At 35.3% G+C, this 16,741-nt stretch overlaps 1 protein-coding gene across 1 annotated transcript in view; it reads left to right on the forward strand.

Moving 5' to 3' along the window:
- CDH19 (cadherin 19) overlaps window positions 1-15,337 on the forward strand; it is a 34,124-nt gene extending 18,787 nt beyond the window's left edge. The window contains exons 8-11 of the mRNA XM_030444891.1: window positions 3,459-3,580; window positions 10,416-10,533; window positions 12,633-12,884; window positions 14,777-15,337. Coding sequence (XP_030300751.1) covers window positions 3,459-3,580; window positions 10,416-10,533; window positions 12,633-12,884; window positions 14,777-15,267 — 983 coding nt within the window. The 3' untranslated portion in view covers window positions 15,268-15,337. The remainder of the gene's footprint in view (window positions 1-3,458; window positions 3,581-10,415; window positions 10,534-12,632; window positions 12,885-14,776) is intronic.
- The last annotated feature ends 1,404 nt before the right edge of the window (window positions 15,338-16,741 follow it).

Genomic DNA, 16,741 nt, shown 5'->3' on the forward strand with positions numbered 1-16,741 from the left:
GCCAAGTGGGATTCAATGTGCTGATAGGAAAAGGACTTCAGAAAGGTATTAAGTATAGAAAGAGTGGAATCATTTAGGTTGGAAAAGACCTTTAAGATCAGCATGTCCAGCTGTAGCTAAACTATGTCCTTAAGCGCTATATCCACATGTCTTTTTTAATACCTCCAGGGATGGTAACTTACCATGTTCCTGTTTCAGTGCTTCTTAACCCCTGGCAAAAAATATTTCCTTCTATCCAACCTAAACCTCCCTGTAACAACTTGAGGACAGTTTCTCTCATGCTATCACTTGTTACCTGGCAGAAGAGATCAGTCCCCACCTTGCTATAACCTCCTTTCAGGTGGTTGTAGAGAGAGGTCTAACATCAGCTTCCTTTTCTCCAGTTTTCTCAGTCATTCCTCATAAGATTTGCTCTCTAGACCCTTCACTAGCTTCATTGACCTTTTCTGGACTTGGTGAAGCACCTGTATGTCCTTCCCATAGGGAGGGACCCAAAACTTCACACAGTATTTTAAGTGCACCCTCACCAATGCTGATTACAGGGATACAAACATTTCACTGGTCTTGCTGGCCACACTAGTTCTGACACAAGCCAGGACATTGCAGAACTTTGTGGCCACTTGGGCACAGTGCTGGCTCATATTCAGCTGGCTGTCAGCCAGCACTCCAAGGTCCTTTTCCTCTGGGCATCTATCCGGCCATTCTTCCACAAGCTTGTAGAGTTCCATGGGATTGGTGAGACTCACGTGTAGGACCCAGAATTTGTCCTCCTTAAGCCCCATTCAGATTGGCCTAAGCCCAGCCAGCCAGCATGTCCAGATATTTGGCAGCACCTTCCTACCCTCAAGCAGATCAAACTCTTCCCAAACTGGTGTCATCTGCAAACTTACTCAGGGTGCACTCAGTCCCCTTGTCCAGATCACTAATAAAGATATTAAAGAGAAATGGCCTCAGACTGAACCCAGGGGAACACCACGTAAGGCTGTCTACCAAGATTTAGCTCTATTCAGCACACTCTTCGGGCCTGGCCCCACAGCCATTATTTTACCCAGCAAAGAGTGCAGCCATCCAAATCAGGAGCAGCCAGTTTCTTCAAGAAAATGCTATACCTACAGATCTTCCTTCCCTTGGATTCAGATGAGATGTTTATAAACAGTTTTATTACATAAACAATTAGCTTTTTAAGCCTAGCATATATACAACCTTTGTACCAAAACACAAATATAGTGAGATCTGGATTTTCCTTGTTTGAGGTACTTAAAGAAACACAGTCTCATGTAGATTTAATAAATGTAGGGAAAAAATGCATTTTATATTAGCAGAGTTTGTTTTTCCTTTTCATACGGGAATTAACTACACCATCATATCTTTTAAATCTAAAGCCACAATAATGAAGTGGCTTTAGATAAACACAGCAATAAAGTACACTTATATAACAGAGGCCGTACAGCTTCCATGAGTAAAAATATGCCTGGAAAAAATCAGATTTCTTTGAAAATATGTGTTCAGAGATTAGTAGACAGAACAGCTCTCTAGTTCCAAAATCAGCCTTAGCTTTATGCCTTGCCTAGGGTTGGTTATCAGTTTCCATTGCAATAGACTCCATGTCTACTAGTGGAAGTAATATTTTTAAACCATGTGAACTTTGGTGACAGTTTCTGACAAAACTTTAAAATTTAAAAATACTAAAAAAGAGGAAGAGTTACTGGATTTCATAAAGGATAGTGATCCGTCATAATATCCATGATGTTAAGTGGTGTAAGGATGTGCAGCTGCCTTGTCTATTAGCTCCAGCTCAGGGCCTTCCTTCTTGAGATGAAAGGCTTCTGCCCAGGCCCAAGAATACAGCTGAAGCTTTCCTTTTTGCAGTCTCAAGCTAAGCATGTGTTCTCACACTAACATAGGAAACTGACACATCTGGTCATGCAGACTACCACAGACACTGCCACTGCCTTCAGCAGCACGTACATACAGGACTCACATAAATCCCAAGGACAGACTGTCAAGTCCTCTTCTCTTTGGCTGGAGAGGCAGAAGATCAGTGGTACAGGTACAGACATACAACAGTCTCCAGGTTAGCAAGCACACACACACTCTCATGGATCCCTTCAGTCCCTGAAGAGATCCTCTGTCTACCTGGCACCCCTGCCCAGATCCCAGTTCCTCTTATCCACTTCAGGGGTCCCCAGTTCACTACCTAGTTGATACTTTATGCTTTCTGACAAACCTACAGAACTCACACACTCCTGCCTCATGCATTCCACATTTGCAAGTCCCCCGGTGTATATTGGCTCAGGTGCCCCATGAGCACCTTTCCTGGACTAAAGGATTCACTATTTATTGAACTGAGCTTTTAATTTTCTAGCAAAACCACACACATTCATGAAAACACAGTTTGGGGAATATACAGACTCTCATCCCCTGTGCTACAACCAGTAGCTGGCATCAATTTTCACTCATCCATATGCTGGTCTCATCAGTAGCTGGAACTTATTCCCTGCAGCATACATACACATGCAATGATAAAGATTACAAGAGGTACCTAAGAAAAGATTTAATAAGAAAACATAAGGTCACTGAGCCAACTGCTGATCAGGCACAGAGCTCACAGAGAGAAGCATACTGTATGGCCCAGTTTTACACACATCCAAGCCCTCTTATAGCACTTTCTGTCTGCCCACTCTTTGTTTCTCCCTGTATTTCCCCCATGGATATGTTCAGCACCATTGGTTCCCATGCCCATTGACATCTAGGGTTCCCTGCTTTACAGTGGCAAAGTCCAGGCTGATCTACCTGGAATTATTGCCCTATGTTATCTGAATATCCCATTGATTTTTGTGGAGTTTGTTTGTTGTCATTTTCTTCACATTTGCTTTTTTAGGTTTGTGTCTTGGTATGTTTTGTCTCACTTTTACCCCTTTTCTCCTCGATTTCCCAATTGACAAGTTTCCTGACATCATAACCTTGAAGGAATAAAGTTGCTCACTTTCTTAGTGCCCCTATCAATTCCTGTGTCTGAACAGGTTTGGTTTTCATCACTCTCTCCTTTATGTCACTGAGACTTGTGTCCTTATATGTTGTTGTTTATAGCTTCATTTTTTCCCTCTTAAGTCTTGTTGCATTAAATAAGGTTCTTGACCATATAGCCTTAGGAGAGGGTAGTGTCTTATAAGACACTATCCTTCCACATACCCTTACACAAGACTAGTACAGTAAGTTGTTCAGTGTGAACAAAACTTTACTCAGTTTCTCCAGATCACATTTAAATCAGTTTCCGATTTGATAAATGTACAGAGTATATTTGATCTCATTAAAAAAGCCTAATATAAAATATGTCTGTAGGTCTCAATGGCTATTTTCTTCTCTGCAGAATATAAGTAAAATTTTATAATGACCACACTAGATTAACATATTAGGTAGATTATAACTTTTGATTTCTCTCTTTTTGTAACTCTTAGGAAATCCTGAAAAAATTTCAGAAGTAAATGTGTATATCCAAGTTCTCGACATTAATGATCATGCACCAGGATTTCCTAAATATTATGAAACGTTTGTTTGTGAAAATGCAGTTTCTGGTCAGGTAAGTGCAGAGGACTTGGCCATCAGTTTTCTCATTACAATGAAAATCTAGATTTCAGAAGATTGATGTGTGTTTTTTCTCCTTTAAAACAAAATCGACACATCTACCTGTCTGTCTACCAAAACAGATAATAGAGAAATGCAAACAGAAACTTTTTTCTGAAAAAACCCAAACAGTATAAAATGCAGACTTGATACATGTTCAGGCCAGAGAAGTTAAAAAAAGGCCTTGTAGCATCAGCATAATTTGGTGTTGAAGAACCAAACTTAGCCTAGATTCAAAACAGACCCATAATGTTCTACAGTTAGAAAACATTTATTGTGAACTGAAATCAAAACCTGTCCAGTTCAGTGAAAATCTGAAGATGTTGAAGTCACTGCCCTTGGAACACATTCTCTAGATGGCAGGTTATGAGATTGTGGTATTAAATATCCTTCACAGGAGGTTTCTTTCATATCCTGCTTACTCCCTGGGTAAATGGCGTCACACCAGTCAGATGCCCTGACTCCCCAAGTAACACTTCTGAGACTCTCCATTTTCTTTCATTCCCCTTCCTCTTTGCTTCCTTTTTTCTACATTATCCAGTTCCACAGCTTAAGCCCCAGACTGTGCAATACGAATGCCACCAGGTTCCACAAAGGGGTCTAAAAAAAAAAAAAAAAAATTAAAAAATAAGCTACAGCAAAAGCTATAGATAGAAAAAGATGTATGTTTTTATTCAGTACATTAAAGCATTCTTTGGATATAGAAAAGAAACTTTTGGGATATCTGGGAGGGTTTAATTCAAAGTTTTTGCTGTGTTTTGATTTCTGAATCATAGAACCTTTCTTTTTACACCAGCCTGGTTTATTTTGACTTTGATTAGTCTGGAGCTAAATAAAGTTTTCTTTGAAGCAAGAGTAATTTCTTTATAGTCTTTTTCATCCATTTGTGTATTTCTATATCAGTGGTTGGTTTGTTTTTTTGGAATTTAGCAGCTTTTTACTCTGCAAAAGCCTCTTGTTGAGAGGTACTTGGAGCACAGTTACTTCTGGTCTTTGTGCAACACATTTACAGATCAAAGTACAGGCATTAAAGCAAATGACACTTCATCACCTTTGTCTTCAGGATACTATGAATTAGTAATACAACTCATGAAACTGATACTTGTAATCCATGATTGGGACTTGCCTACAGTAGAAAAAAAAAAAAGGTGATTTATTTCCTGAGATTTTATTATTCTGTAGATGCTTACTGATAAATTACGTTTGTGTGGTAGCTTATTAATGACTAGTTTTTCAATAAGAAATTACGTGAAGATATAAAACTATATTATGAATCACTAGAAAATATAGCACTGTAAAGAATAGTAATAGTAATTATAATAATGAACTAATTAATGAAATAATTGTAATAATTGAATGAGGAATGACCAAGATATTTTTTTTTCCATTTTACAGACAGGAACTATTTTTTTTATATCTTCTTTTTCCTTTTTTCTTATTTCTTTTTTTTTTTTTTTTTTTTTTTTGCTATAGGATTTTGGGACTCTGGCTATTAAAGTGCATAGTTATACCAGTCAAATGTATATTTTATTTAATGTTTATGATTTAAAAGTGATAGCTGATATATCTCATTCAGTGTTTTTATTCTTTTTTTATTCTTTTAATTCTTTTTTTATTCTTTTTTATTCTTTTTTTTTCTTCACTTTTCACTCACAGAAAAAAGTTTCTTTATTCTCATCAGCAAGAAGCCAAAAGGTTTAAAAAAGGCTTTATTTATGCCCTGGTTGTCTACTGAATAACAATTTACATTTCAGAATAATCAGTTTAAGTACTTGAAGGGCTTTATCTGGACATTACATACCTTTTTATGTTAGCCATACTTCTTCAGTCAATACCTAACTGGTCAATAATCTGTTATGAGTTGAGATCAAAGATGCTACAGATATTCTATCACATTTCAATTTCTAAAGTAGCTACGTCTCTCTGGTTGGAAATGGTATGCTGACAGATATTCTCAGAGATGTTCTGAACCTCTGGAAATCACCTCCTTCCCTGCTCTCAACATTCCTTGTATCATATGTCAGCAAACTGAATATCCAGAATTAATGTATTTTTATGCATGAGAATTTCATTCCTTTTTGTAGATATTGGTCTTTCTTCCTATCATGCAGGAATCACATTTCAGCAGAAGACAAGTTTCAGGGAATACACCTTCATTCTGAATTAATGCTTTCTGCTCTATGGCATATTTGTTCTGGAAATTGACATTCTGTAATGTGGGAATCATGTATGAAGTGATTTTGATGTTGTAGCTTGTTTTATAATTTTTATTACATCCAAAGTAGTGACTATGTATGTGGAACTCTTTGAATTAGAGATAAGAAAAAAAAAAAATTATTTCCTCAGTGCTTAGCATAAAACATAATCATCAGTTTCAGTGAAACTGAAGGTACTCATTTGATATTATTTTATTACATAAAAAGTGTTGACAGAAGAAAAGCAAATTCTAGAGATACAAGATTATTGTTGACAATGAGAAGCTTATTAAAACAGATCCTTTGTAACAAATTGTGATGTAAAATATTTGATAGCAGAGAAGAGAAATTGATGAGTTAACCAGTGCTTATTATTTCACCTGGCTATTTTCTCATTATTAAAAAAAAAACATCTGAGCAGTAGTTTCTGCAGAGTAGCAGAAAATAAATAGTTAAAAAGAAAAACAGCCATGAGGGCATCCCTTAGAGTATAAAAACATGGTGAAGCCATGAAGGCACCAAATATTCTTATAGGTTTTTACTCTAAGCTTGCACCTTCAGATGCATTCAATGTAACTTCTGACCTTTTAAAACAATGAGCAGAGTGACCCATGGAAAATTCCTTATTTTGTTTTATACTGATGGTGATTCAACAACTTTATCTCAAACAGAATGGAACAGTTTGGGAGAGTTTATCAATATTACTAAACAAGCATAAAAAGGCACCTAAGTGTCATGGCATGACCTTTATCATCATAATTCCTTTGTTTAGATGTATAACATTTTATTTATAGCTGAGTACAAACATCTTATAGTAGACTCAGCGAAGTCAGATCAATATTATGGGAATTTGCTTTTCAAAAAATAAACAGAAGCAGTCAAAAGCAACACCTCAGTCTTGAGGAAGAAACTTCACCTGGAAAATTCATATGTAAATTAAAATAATGAACTTCTCAGTCTTTCAGCTGCACTCAATTCTAATGGTCATCAAATGTTATTAAACAAGACAAATCCTACTACTTACAAGACCCCTGCCAATTTGAACAAAACCCTCTTCTGTATTCACAGAACAGGTGGGAAATCAAATCTCTTACATCCCTGAAAACACAGCAGAGCTCCTCTTGAAACATGTTGGGTGCAAAACAAAACAAATGAAATTAAAGCAGTAAGAGAAATATGGGAAATCTGTTCCTGTATCTTTCTGTCTCTCTAATGGGAATGGTAAGACTTTAGTGGGGTATGGCAGCATGTTCAAAGGATTCCAAATTACACACTCTGAGTACTCTAGCATCATAATACTCTAGCATAACTGATGGTTGTTCAGATGGACAGTCTATGCCTTAAGATGAAAGCTGTAAAGCAAAAGTCCTTAGAAACACAAAGTACTGTAAAAGAGAAGCCTTCTTCCTTCTGGACATTTCTATATTTCCAATTCAGGGACAGTACTCGGGATTGAGAAAATAAATTTGCAATGAATTTTCATCAAGAGCACTGTGCAGTCAACTACTCTGTAATTTGTAATAATTTGTAACACAGGCAGCATTCAGCTAGATACGCAGTCCAGAATTATGTAAATTCTCTTCTTTACAAAATAGTGAATTAATGGGAAATCAGAACTGTTATTGCTACCTTATACTCCCCCACCGATGATATTTATTAGTTGAAGGTGCCCGCTAATCAGATGGATGAGGAGTTTGAGTATAACAGGACACATCTTTTTGTGACCTTTGATCAAATGAACTCTTATATTCCCAACAGTGATCTCAGACTGTTTGGAAAATAAAACAGTAAATGAGGCTTCCCACCAGGAAGTTAAACCAGTTTTTCAAGAAAAATCAAGTTAATTGATCTCAGTTTTAAAGAAATGCTCATTTGAAAATGGACTGTTATATTATTAAATCTTTTAGATCACTGATAGCTGAAATAACAAATTTTACAGCAATTAGATTTCAGCACAGTCAATACAACAACAAACCTTGCAAAAGCTACATATAATTCACTCAATTTTCTTGTTTACACACTAAAATGTAGGGGGTTTTAAACTTTGACTCACAGACAATAAATACAATTTTTCAGTCTGTGATGCCAGTTTTCTTGGTGAAAGGCTAGAATCTCCTGGGCTAGATATACTAAAGCCTAGGAAAACAAAACAAAACAAGAAACAAACAAACAAACAAAGAATCTGTTTCATCAGCTTCCTTCTCGTAGGGTGAATTTTCCTTTAGAGTCAGAAAAATACATGCTGCCTATTGAGTCTGAATATTTATAGGCTTATCTGGGTTTGTTGAATCTTTGAGGAAGTGATACCACAAGAAATAAACAATGAGGGCTTGCCCTGTCCTTATGTTCCAAATGTTCCCCTTCTTCTAGAGTGAAAACTTAATGGCATGTAAATATGCCTAGAACAGCAACAGAAGTCTTAGGTTTGTATAAAAAAACACAGTACAGATCAAAACAAGGGCAGCTGTTCTGGGTTTTTTTCAGCTAGATACATACTCCTCAAAATTATATGGATAGGATCAGATATACATAAAATCTATATGGAGAAATACATTTGAATGTAAAGCAATAGAAGTAAATAAATAAATAGCAAAACAGCATTTAATTCACAAATACAATTATTTTATGATTTGCAGATATGATATACTGCTGCAGATGTACTTTACAAAGAAATTAATATCTGGTTAAGTATTAATCAGAATGAAAACTGGAATGATAATGTTTTTAATGGTGTTTGTTTTTGTAGTTAGGTAGATAAGTTTCCTCTGCTGATTACTAAATTTAAAAATAAATCAATAATAATATTTAATAATATATGTATGGCTATGGTATCTTTGTAGGCTGCTGTATTAGTCTGCTTATTTGGCCTAATTTGATAGTCCCTTGATTGTACAGAGAGATACACATCCATACAATTTTTTTTTTCAGCTACAGTCATAGAGATTTAACTAGGATATCAACAGGAAAGACCAGCAGAGTCTATTTCCTTTTTTCAGGGGTGTGGTGGAATATTTTCATAAAAATGTTCCATTGTTTGTCTTTTAGTCTGGATATATTGTTCTGTTCCCTATTACTGTTCATATTGAGCATATTCTGAGAACTTAATTCCCTTTTAAAAATGAAGGATATGATTTATTATGGGGTAATACCAAGGATCAGTTATTTCTCTGCACTTACTCGTTGACGTGAATGCTTGTACCTGTGTTAGCATCTGCTTAGCTATTTTGTTTTGCTCAGAGGAAAGGGAAAAAATTTCCTCAACAAGGTTTGTCCTTTGTATAGTGGTCATCAGGTATATATCACTGAACAATCACTTCTTTCAATAGTGGCAATAAAATTCTAAAGGGTGCTCATTTTTTCATGGAGTGGAAATACAGATTTAAAATAAATTTCACATATAAAAAGGGAGGAGTTCTAAGAACACAAAGATTCTGGGGTATGTGGCACATCTGCTCTCTGCTGTGATGATTTAATCAAATTTATCTTGCTTTAAAAGGAAAAAAATGTGTTCTGAAGTCTTAGATCTTCAGCTGAAAGATGGTTTAATTGGGAGTTTTCAAAGGCACAGATGGAAGACTGTAGTCACTTCCATTGACTTAGAGCTTTGCTTTTAAAGCACTGCTTTTAGTATTGAGATGATTTTTGGTTTGGGGAAAGTAGATGCTTCAAGTATCTGGGTTGTACATATGTACAAGACATGAGATATCTGGTAAAATAGGGACTTAACTCAAACTGGACACATTCTTAAAATTGGTTGCATAGCATCAGTTTGCTTTACTCCTTCTCACCAAGGATGCTCATTAATATATTCTGATGCTTAGCTCATTAAATATTTTCTGATAAAAATAAGAAAAATAAGCTCTTTTTAGACAGAAACATCATTATTTATGTTAACTGTAGTTTGGCTCTTTGTTTACAGAGATTATATAGATGCTTTTGAATACTTACTGATTTTTTCATTATTATTTTTCTATGACTTTCTGGTTTGACATATTTGTAAATGAAGGCTCTTTTGCTTCCTTGAGAAAAAGTGGTAAAGCAGTTCAATAATCAGTCTTATAATATACAGAATCAACGTTCAGCACATGAACTTTTTACCAGATCTCACTTATTGGAGCTACAATATATCAATTGAATGTCCATGTGTTTGTGGGCTGAACAGTAAGGGGTTTCTGTTGAGGGATTTGTTCAGATGCAGAATGATATACTTTTCACCTTGGAAAAAAAAATGGACAAAGCTATATATATATATATATATATGAGAATTTTTTTTTTCTTTTTTTTTTTCCTTTTTTTTCATTTATGAAAGCTTCTTTATCTTGTCTTTTGTTCCAGAAAATATTTTATATTTTCTCAATATTTTAGAGCCTACTGCTCAAATTGCTGAAAAAAACAAATCATAGTATTTACAGAACATGAGCCTCAGGGTGGTCATTTAAGCATTGGAAATATATATTTGTGACTGCATAACATACAGTCAATATGTAATCACAGGTCACATCTCTAGCATCCACAATTTAACATACTTGATATGGCCTTTTACTGTCATAAATGGCAAGCAAATTATTAAACAGTTCTGTTTATTTCTGTTTCCAGCTAATTCAAAACATCAGTGCAGTGGACCGGGACGACTCACCAGAAAGTCATCGTTTTTACTTCTCATTGGCTGAGGAGGCCACAAACAACTCACATTTTACTGTCAAAGATAATCAAGGTGGTTTCATTCATGTAGCACTTTAAGACATTCCAAAGAAAAGATACAAGTTCCTAGTCTTTTATAAAAAATTATGATTACATAGAAAATCTTCTTAAAGATATAATATGTTATGAGATTAATTTCAAAACCAGAGTTCAGTAAATCTAGGAAATTAATTTTGCTTTTTCAGACAAGTAACATACAAAATCATATGACAGCTCTAATTCAAGAAAAGAAAAAAATGATGAGATGAAAAATACACTGATATTCTTTCAAATGTATTTTCTTAATGTAGGATATGATGGGAAGTATCAACTTTTTTGTTGAAATTATCTACTTGTCTATGAAATGCGATCACCAGCAAGAGAAGATGCTGGTAACACTAGTCTTTAATTTCATCACTTGAGCAAGAATAAAATTATAAACAGTAATAAATACAAACATAATCTTATTTTCTAATAGTCTAAATGTCATAAACTGATTAATGGTGACATCATAAAATGTGTTCTATATGTATTCTAATGTTATACAGAACTGATGGGGATTGAGACTCTTACAAAGAGTGATACACAGCAATATTTTAAAAAAAACACTGAAGGGAAAAATGAAGTGCAATATCTGATAGAATTACAGGGAGGATGAATGCTTAGAGTAAATTTGCTGAGACTATGAAAAAGAGGTCCAGATTCAACTAAAGTACACATTACTCTTATTGACTTTGCTAATTATTTGAATGTTCTGGCTAGGTGAATTAATCAATGGAAATAAGTTTTGAAAAGTTCAGACCATGTTAAATAGCAAACTGCTGCTCTCAATATCTCTGAAGTTAATGTATTAATATGTGTTTCAATTTCCAGCTTCATTAATATCTCAGTGCCAGGAAGAGATAACTTGTTACATTAAGTTTAAACTCTGTAAGAGCCACGAGCCTTTCCCACCTTTTCTCATTCTGCACAAAATCTAAGCAGAGCCATGCACAAGGCAATACATCCACTTCCTTTTGGTTGCTATTGATGTGGGGAAAAAAGCAGCCCACCTTTGATAACATAGTAGGGTCAGCCCTCAATCCTCCTCCTTCTGCTGCATTTCATAGATACAGCTGGGTGAATTGAGATAGTCCTAGGCAAAAGCAAAAAATGAGTCTACAGATCTGTAGCATTTTATCTTAGTTATCTTCTGAATTATGACAGAAACCTAGAATAACTTAAATGCAATGGAGTTAACTTCACTACACTGTCTGGATAGTTGAATCACACAGAGAACAGTAGAAACTTTTCCTCTTCTATGTACGTGTATGCACAGATGCAGTAACTCACCCTGCCATGACAAAAATTTCTGACATAGGTGTTTCATTTATACACAGATGTAGACAATTTGTTTTAGGCAATTTGTTTTGCAGCAAGATGAATTTCAGATCTGAAGTAGCTGATATGCAGCAGGATCTAAACATAAGATGCTTACTGGGGTTTGTATGAAACTTATTTCTAAACACTAATAGTTAAATGCAATGCAAAGGGAGAGCCACCAGCGACTTTTCCCTAATTTACAGTAGGAGATAAGCTACCTGAATTTTTTGAGTCAGGGAAAAAAAAGACAATTTTAGAGGACTTTTTTCTTGCTTTCTCTTCTTTCCATTGCCACCTGCTCTCTCTGTGCGTGGCTGACACACTTTTGAAATCTTGTGATTGGTAAACTGTCTATATTTCATCTATAAACTGCTGGATTGGCAGCAGCTGGTTACATGGAACCATTTTAATAACCAATTAGTTAGTCTGAGCAGGTGTCAGGCAATGAACACAGTGGGATTATTTTTATCTCTGAACATTAAAATCAGAGCTCATGGGTCAAATTTTATTATTGCCCCTGGACTACACATGTGAAAAAATATGTGCAATTATGCACAACTGACACAAAAAACCCCATCACATGTCAGTGCCTGTCTTAAGTTTTTGAACTGTATTAATATGTAGCTTCTCATGTAGCTTTTCATTTAGCTTCATTAATATGTAGGGTTTTTTCATTTATTCTTAATTAGGTCAGATTACAGTGGAGTTTTCTTGTTGTTGTTAAAGAAATAAATGCTAAGCATGTATCACATATAACAATTTATCTTCTAGATAACACAGCTGGAATTTTCACAGCAAAAAGTGGCTTCAGTAGGCAACAGCAGTTTTCTTACTACTTGCCAATCTTAATTCTGGATAATGGAACTCCACCACTGACAAGCACAAATACTCTCACTATCACTGTCTGTGACTGCAACACTGAAGTTAACATATTCTACTGTCGATATGGAGCTTTCTTGTATGCCATGGGTCTCAGTACAGAAGCCTTAGTTGCTGTTTTGGCTTGCATACTAATATTCCTAGGTAAGTATGAGAAATTACTTTCTTTCCTTTTACAGTAGGCTTGATTAAGTGATAAAGATGCTCCCTTGGCTGGAAGTCTGGAAGAACTGTGCTATTGAGAAAAAATGCAATGAGGCAACTATTTAATTTGTTTACTCTTTTCTTAATGACACTTCCTCTGCCCCAGTGTTCAGTAAAATTTAAATTCCAGCATACTATCCTAAAAGTTACCTTTAATTGAGTCACGTTCTTCCTTGTTTTTATTAGTCCTCAGTTGCCAAGGTGAGCAGCTCTGGTGCTTGGTCACACAGGGTTTTTTCCCTAAATAGAAGGATCCTCTGGGGGAGCTGAAAGAGTGACCAGGAGCCCATATCTGGAGCAAGAGTGGCTGAGGAGACATGGGGGGACACAGAAGAAACAGTAGCCAAGTCCCACCCCCATGGGTGCAAAAAGAAAAAGCCTTTGAGGAATGTCAGAAATCAGGATCACTATGATCAGGGTGGGCAGAACATGATGTGTCAGCCAGGGGCTGGAGGGGCAGTTAGTATGTAAGGATACAGAGGAAGTTCTGCCAAATGGAGCATGGAGCCGTGGTATCCACACAGCAGAAAGCTGAATGATGGGTAAGACAAACGAAGTAGATATGGCAGGAGTCTGTTATAGACCACCCAGCCAGGATTAAGAGGCAGAAAAAATATTCTATAAGCAGGTGGTAGAAGTACCAGCATCACTAGATCTTCTTCTTGTGGGGATTCAATTTACCAGGTGTCTGCTGGAAATACAATACAGCAGAGAGTCTGGGAGGCTCCTGGGGTGTGTGTAAGAGAACTTCCTGACACAGCTGGTGAGAGCTGTGTCAGCACCTTTCTAGACCTGTTTCTTGCAAACAGAGAAGGATTTTTGGTTGATGTGATAGTTGGAGGATTTTTTTGGCATATCAATCATGAAGTTATCAATTTTTCAATTCTTGGAGAAGTAAAAAGGGAATTCATCAAAACTGCAAACTTGGACTTTCAGCAGGAAAATTTTGGCCTGTACTGGTCAACAGAATACCTTAGAAGGTAGTCCTGGAAAATTCCAGGCAGAATAGTCATGCTATGTCCCGAGTAAAAAATAATAGTCCATAAACTTCTTAAAGAGAACTGCATTTTTAGTTTAAAAATGCATTCATTAATATATGTGAAAGTCATAGATGATTTCAAAGGGATTATTCAGTTAAGAAAATGATGGGATAAGATCAAAAAATAATGCTTAAATATAGCTTTTAAAAAAGCTTCTATATATGAGAGAAACATGCTGCTCTGGTTCACAGGCTTTGGTAGTAACTACTACTACATCACACAAAATTTAGTTATAGTGTTCGTATTTCCAAACAATCATAACAGAAATACTTGAACTGTATAATCTGTGGAACTAAATGTTTCAACCAGCTGATGAGGGTATCTTCAACAGAGCTTCATTTTTTTATTTTATCATCCTGGGACTTTGGTCTGAGAGAGACAGAGAGATTTAGAATTTAAATTTTGAATGTGACATTGATATGTTGTGATAAACCAACACTATTTAAAAAAAGCATTACCCGATTTTCCATCAGCTTCAGACTCCCACCTACCAGAAGAACTACTCGATTTCGTTCATTTATTTTATAATTCCCTTTGTAGCCATTTCCCCACCACATACCAAGCTCATCTCAAAACCATAAAAACAATAAAAATTACAGCTCTATAAAATTGTCAAACTTCACTTTGTAGTAGAATTCATATTAAGAAATCTTATAATTTTTTTAAGTCTTTCTGAGCACATTCAAAGACTTGTTCTGTTTACTTTTTTCCTTTGTTTTATTTCTTTTGTTGTTGTTGTTTGTGTTAACGGGTTTTTTGATGTTTTTTGGGTGTTTTCTTTTTTTTTTTTAGTGTTCATTTTGGCAATTGTAGCCATAAGGAAGCAGAGAAAGAAGACCCCCTTTTCAGAGAAAATGGAAGAATTCAGAGAGAACATTGTCAGGTATGATGATGAAGGAGGTGGAGAGGAGGACACAGAAGCCTTTGATATCACAGCACTGAGGACCCGCACTATCATGAGAACACACAGACCTCGGAAGAAGGTGACCACAGAAATTCACAGCCTGTACAGACAGTCCCTGCAGGTTGGCCCTGACAGTGCAATCTTCAGGCAATTCATCTCAGAAAAGCTTGAAGAAGCCAATACAGATCCTAGTGTTCCTCCATATGACTCACTTCAGACCTATGCATTTGAGGGGGCTGGCTCTTTGGCAGGATCCCTAAGCTCTTTAGGTTCAAATACATCAGATGTGGATCAGAGTTATGACTACCTGACAGACTGGGGACCTCACTTTAAACAGCTTGCAGGAATGTACACTTCCCATAGAAGTCTAAGGGATTAGTTACCTTTTGGTTTGTTGTTTTTTTTTCCTAAATCTCAGCAACCAAAAATTACTGTGGGGCTTTTTTAAAAGGAGATCAAACCACATTTAAGCATGAAAAAAAAAAAAGTTTTGTGTTCTTTTTTTTTCTGTGAAATCTTGCTTATAGAGTTCTTTTGAACTTATAGAGTTCTTTTGAAATATTAAACCCAATGTGTAATGAGGAATCATGATTTAGTCATGTAATTCCTTCACATGAGGTGAAGGAACACAGACTTCTTTTTGACAAGCTTGCCTGTTGAGATACATGAATGCAAACTGTGCTGCTTTGGATATCTAACCCCACTTTTGAATACTGAAAACCTGGGTCCTGCAAGTACAAAAGGAGGAGTAGAAGCCATAAATGGATATTGTAAATATCCTGTCATCTGTATGCTTTAAACCATTTCCAAAGTTAAGCCAGACTTCTGCTGTTGCAGTTGATTATATTCATTAACCAAAGTTAAATACACATATCTGTATAATGCTTCATTATATAAATATACCTGTGTTAAAAAATAGGCCTTCAATCTTCTAATACAATTGCCATAAGAGCTCACAGAATAATCTATTTATTGTTCTTAAGATCATAAATCTAAAACAAATGTATTTTGCTATCAGTGTAAAATAAAGACATATTACAACATCAGAAAGTATTTGCTGACATATTATTTTCATATGGAACCACTGGAAAACATGTAAACGAATACTTACTCTAACAAATAAGACAGAAAAGAAGTAATCAGCTCAAGTTAGAACCAATATTCAACATAAATACTGCAATCAACCACATTACATATTACTGTGCTTAGAAAAAAATGCTATCCAAATAGAAGCATTTTTTATTTCATTAAGACCTTAAAGGATGACTGATTTAACAGCATAGATATTTTTTTTTTCTTATGGAACATGAAATTATGGGCAGTAGTCAGTTTTATTATAACAGTATTAAGAATTTTTAAATGCTAAGTTGATGGTTATAAAACTTTATGTATAATATTAGATAATGAAATAATAAAATGCTGTAATGTTAATCCACTTCAGAAGATGAACCTGAATAATTCTGAAAGACTCAAGTCAGACATCAAAATCAATTTCCCACAGTATTTTTTCTAAACATTCCATAAGTAACATAAAGTTGTCTCAGGATATTTTGTTGGTTTTACTTATATCAGTACAGAGCTGCATTTTTTGATCTGAGAGTCCTCAAATATGTTCAATATATTCAATCAAGAAAAAACAACCTTCCTGTATTTAACTCTCGTCTCTTCCATCCCGTATTTATTTTACAAAAATGTCATTATTTAATTAACTGCTTCATTCCCAGAGATAAAAGCTGAGATCAGGATAGAAAAAGATATGCAATATATTTATTTTTTCCTTTTTTTTTTCTTTTTTTTTAATAATGATGAAAATATCGCTAAAAATCTTTAAAACAAATCTAAAAATTCATAAA

Source organism: Calypte anna, chromosome 2 (genome assembly GCF_003957555.1).
Source record: "Calypte anna isolate BGI_N300 chromosome 2, bCalAnn1_v1.p, whole genome shotgun sequence".
NCBI classification, from domain to species: Eukaryota; Metazoa; Chordata; class Aves; order Apodiformes; family Trochilidae; genus Calypte; species Calypte anna.